General features: G+C 40.9%; 1 protein-coding gene across 1 annotated transcript; it reads right to left on the reverse strand.

The window, feature by feature from the left end:
* Positions 1-788: 788 nt before the first annotated feature.
* Positions 789-4,886, reverse strand: dusp6 (dual specificity phosphatase 6). The gene is made up of 3 exons (XM_073868682.1): positions 4,045-4,886; positions 3,166-3,600; positions 789-2,354 (listed from the first exon to the last, which is right to left on the reverse strand). Exons 1-3 carry the CDS (start codon positions 4,634-4,636, stop codon positions 2,041-2,043), a joined length of 1,341 nt encoding a protein of 446 aa, XP_073724783.1. The 5' UTR covers positions 4,637-4,886; the 3' UTR covers positions 789-2,040.
* Between the last annotated feature and the right edge of the window lie 515 nt (positions 4,887-5,401).

The raw sequence follows: 5,401 nt of genomic DNA on the forward strand, positions 1-5,401 counted from the left end.
GTAAATGTATTATTCCACTTGTGTGACTGCTAAATCAATACTTGTAAAATGTAAATTAGGGATGTATCGACGCAAAACGTTGACCAAATAAACTATACTTTGCATGACCATGCGCGTACATCCGCTTTTATTTAAAAAAAACTGACTTTACTCCTTGCTTTAAAGGTGCAGTGTGTAAATATCTAATGACTGAAATCCATTATAATCTACATAACTATATTATATAACTATATAAAGACTTTACAAAATCAACTGTATTGTTTTTATTTTATTATTTATAATGATACGTTTTTATATCCATACACTGCGGGTCCCCTTACATGGAAGACGCCGTTTTGTGCCGCCATGTTTCTACAGTAGCCCTAAACAGACAAACTGCTCTACAAAGCGCGTTTTGTCACTACTGTATTTTGTCTTAGACACTGACATATTTGCCCTGTGGCAGCTACCGTAGCTTCTCTATGCGTTTCGGTGAACTGCTACATACCGCTTAAATCTACACACTGCACCTTTAAAATGACATCTACTGATACCGATAGTTTTGCGTTTTACTCTTTGCATCAAATTATTATGCATATAAATAAAAATTCAATAAAAAACTCCTTTTTGATTGCCAGGATAATCTGCCCTGAAAAAAGTCTGATAATATGAAAACTGCTTTTATCTGCCGATACCGATTATAGGCCGATACATCGGTGCATCCCTAATGGAAATGGTTCTTGGCACCTCCTTGACATTTTAAAATGTAAATTTAAAAAAGTCACAAACATAAACAGACAAGTCGTAAGTAGATTTGAATAGACAAAATAGCAATTTATTAATAACTTATCATTTCTTTACATTCGTAATATTGGAGGGAGTGGTTTCATAAAAACAGCCCCTCCCAAAACAGGCCTTCGCTTGAATGGACAGCAAAACCCCTTAAAACCAATCCAACATGTCTTCTCACTAAAAACTTCCCTGAAGAGGAGAGACAAAATCCTCTCCCATCTTTATCAACAGAGACCACAAAAAAAAATCAGCATTTCTTGCCTTGACCATCCGATGTCCCCAGAAAACTAAAAAATATGAGTAGTATAAAGGCGATACATGTGCATGCATCAGAGCATTCAGGGAACGCCTTGTACAGGTACAAACACATGGATGCTCACGTTTAAGATTATTGATAGCTGATGGGCTCCCTATGGGGATTGGTCAGGTTACTGCACGGTGACACTCTTATGTACAAGGCAAGGGATAGCAATGATTTGTGTTGGTGGTTAAAAGGCGGTGAAAAGCTAAAATAGCGAAAAAACAGAAATATATTATACATTTACACGTGAATGATCTTGCAAAACCTGTTAACATTTTTGGCATTTCAACTCAGATAAATGTAATATTGATCAATATTCAGTACTTTGTATACATAAGGACGACAAAAAGAGAAGAAAAGGTTGTTCCTTTGAAACAGGTGTATTCTAACTATGGCAAGGCTTACCAACATATTTACTATACACGTGTATAAATGTTTCAAAAATTTCTCCACGCAAATAAGTTGGAGTACAGTACACACTGCCATCATTACCGAAGGGAGTCTCATCCCAAAACAGGCAAGTCTTCATTGAAGACAAAAATATCACACACCCATACAAATCGAAGGTGCAAGTGCTAAACAAAACAAATAAAGTATTTGTAATTGTTCAGTTCCAGTCTCTTTGGCACGCCAGCCCCAGTCATAAAATATTGGACAATCCATATTTCTTTCCATGCTTGAATATGCACATATATATATCTGTATATATATATATTTATAGAAAAAGAACTTTTTTATAAAGTCTCGGAGATGTACAGTCTCACATAATGTCTGTTTTCTCTCCATTAAACAGCAGCTTATAAGCTCTGGGCACACCACATGCCCAACATCAGTGGCTTCTCTGATCAGCTGTCGTCTCAAGCCGACTCAATAACGTCAGGAACCCCTTGACAGGCGTCGAAAAAAGAAACCCATGTTTCGAGATTCAAACACTTTTAGAGCCAAAAGGGGATCGTGGTGGCGGGACCTCACGTAGATTCGAGAGGGTCCAACTGAAAGACGTTGTGGTTGGTCGGCGTGGTGAAGTACAGGGGCTGGGATGGAGCGGGCACGCGATTGTCGCACGGGCTTTTGAGCCCCAGCGTACGTTCAAAGTCTAGTAGCTGTCCCATGAAGTTGAAATTAGGGGAGATGTTCGACTTCTTCATCTTGACGATGTCGTAAGCGTCGTTCATGGACAGGTTGAGCTTCTGCATGAGGTAGGCAACCGTCACCGTTACCGAGCGGCTGATACCTGCGAGGCAGTGAACGAGAACGCCACACTTTTGTCCACGAGCTTCATCTAAAAAAAGAGAGAAAAATAAGATTTTTTAAAGCATTTGCTACTCAATTCAGTGTATTAACCAGACTAGCGTGCATTTTCATGAATGCGTGATTATACATTAGCTCTGGGGGCAGTGTGTCACAATTCATTACAGTCCCACCATTGACAAAAAAAAGGATCTCATTTAACAGGCTTTCTGGTGCATGACCGCGAACGGAGAGAAAACAACTGGTCCATTTTCTCAGGGAATGTGACATGGAAATGGGCTATTATGGTTAATCAAATGATCCTTCCGCTCACCAGGTTACTTGACAATGGCACCATTTGGGCGTGTAAATGTAGAAGTCAAGGCAGCACCCCGTCAAGGCTAACAGGATGTCAACACTACCCTCTAAATGGTCCTCATTGTGTGGCGAAACATTGCTCTGTCCTAGATTACTTTCAATGCTGCTTCCTTCCTGTCGAGCTCAAATTACTGCCTCCCCCTCAGTCTCCCGTTTCATCATAAGCCTTTGTAGCACAATTGCACAACCCTAGGATATGTTACTATGCAAACAAAAAATACTGCACTGGCTATTTTTCTTATTTTTTTTTAGGTCCCATGCACCTCATTTTTGATTCAAAATGGTGTTAAAAAGATTTAAACGTATGCATGATCCACATACATTTGTGTGTTGTTTACTGCGATGTTTGGGCTGCGAACACAATCTAACACTTGTATTTAATATTGCTTATTAACCACGGACTGAAATATGAAAAACTAATCCTTTACAAGCCCATTTCAGTGCAAACTGTGCCAAAAAAATAAAATAAATAAATGAATTCTTACCAATGAAGCTGATGGCTTCTGGGAAAAACTGCGAGAGATTCTGGCTCCAGTGATCCGAGATGGGAATCTGTTTGTACTTGAACTCCCCGGCGTTCTCAAACATGTTGGGAAGATTGGGAGTCACGTTCAGGATGTACTTGATGCCAAATTCTTCCAGAATATCCAGGTTTGTGGAGTCCTTCGCACAGCCCAGATACAGATACGGCAGGATCTCCACAGGAAAAGAGGGCTGCGGGTTGGACAGAGGGCTTCCGTCCGAATCCGTAGCGCTGCTCGGATCTCGATCGATGTCTGACTCGATGTCCGAGGAGTCGGAGCTGATCCGGAGCCCTCCGAGCCCGAGGACCTGGGAGGTCGGTGAACTGCTGCTGGAGGAGCCGTCCAGGTTTGTCTCGCAGAGGGTTGGATAATCGGTTTGAAATTTGCTGAAACCACCTGTGGGTTAAAAGAGAATATAGTTAAAAAATTTACCTTTACAATTATTATAATACAATGTAACAACCTGTAACAAATTTTTTATGGTGCACTGACCAACATTTGCATTACCACAGTTTTACTAAAAATATGGTATGCTTTAGTAAAATAAATCAAGGTTTTAATATTGTAAAAAAATATATTTTTAATGTATTGATTACTACAATTGTTTTAAAGTAAAACACTCACTATATAATTATTACATAAATATATTTTTGTGTATTGATTATCATAGCTAAACGGTGATCATAATAAATCTGTAGCTAGCTAACGTTACTATGGTTTTACTACAAACACTATAGTCAAGTTAAACCATTGCTAATACATATAATGCTAAACTCACTATAGTGAAACAATGTGCATTTACCATGTTTACTCTAGTATTCAAATTTAAAACAAGCATACCCTCTAAATAGAAAGCCTTGTATCCTTCGTCCTTCATCCTCCTCAGCAGTAAACCCAACACCGATCCGCCGTCGATATTTTCATTCCACTCCCGGCTGTACTCGTCGTACAACACGATCGTATCCGTCTTGCACCTCCGCGCGAACGTCTCCCTGTCCTCGCCGTTAGCGAGCAGTGACTTGACGGGTAAGTTGCCCTTCTTTAACCGCCGGAGCATGAGGCTCGGTATGGCCACGTTAATGGCCGTTTCGACGTGCGATGATTCATACATCTCCTGCGCTCGACAGTCCATAACCAGCAAACAGTCCTTGCGCGTCTGCAGTTGCTCCTTCAGCCATTCTACCGTCTTGCTTATAGCCATGACCGAATCAAACTGCACGGGTTTGAATTTGTCGAGCATTAGTGAAACAGCGTGCGACTGAAAATGCGGAGAAAACGCAGCGAGAACGCACTCAGGCCTGAAGCATCGAGGTGAGCTCGTACGAAACGATGCGAAAGTCTCTTTTGCTGCGTGTCGTTCGGCGACTGAAATCCTCGGGTTTTGGTTCGGGAGTCGACTCGCGCAGACTCGCTTCACTTCCACCTCATTCATGCAACGGCGCCGTGCGTTTATCAATGACTCACACTAGCCAGTGAGCGCGCAACGGACGTTGTCTTGCAGTTATATAACCTCGCTGTTTTTAAAATCGATTTAAAAATCCAGTCGAATGTCGAGTTCACACAAGAAGCGCAAGTTTTTATTTCCTCTCGATGTTTATGCAAGGGTACACCGTGTTCTTTTCTCTCGTCGTCTGTGATGTGCTCTCTGTCTCGGCAAGCTCGTGAATGGATACAAGCGCGAGGCGTTTCAATGGATACGTTATGTCGGCCAGCCAATCAGGAGGCGATGGGCGGGCGTCGCCGTGGAAACGGGGCCGGATGGAACGGACTGTGTTGATGAATTGTTAATAAGTTTGTCATTCACAAAAACGGAAAGGAATTTCCGCTCCGGATCAGCGGAGTGCAAACAAACAGTAGAGAGGAGCAGCACGGGGAGGAAGGAGGAGTGTGTGACTGTGTGTGTGTATTTCAAGGAGGCTCTGTGTACCTCATGCTCAGGTTACACACTTGAACCCACTTCAGCCGCATTTTTTAGTTTCGTTTCAATATTAAAGTATGTTTAGAGCAGTATCAATATAAGTCAGTATAAATAAATAAATAATAACAATATATTTAAAATGACATTTTACTCTCGAATTATTTAGGATTTATTTAATATTTAAAATAATATTGAATATTTAAAGGATACTATAACGATTGTAAAAAAAAATTAAATTACAGTATTACTGGGTATTACTGGCAACTAGCTGCCAGTAAC

This window comes from Misgurnus anguillicaudatus, chromosome 6 (genome assembly GCF_027580225.2).
Source record: "Misgurnus anguillicaudatus chromosome 6, ASM2758022v2, whole genome shotgun sequence".
Classification (NCBI taxonomy): domain Eukaryota; kingdom Metazoa; phylum Chordata; class Actinopteri; order Cypriniformes; family Cobitidae; genus Misgurnus; species Misgurnus anguillicaudatus.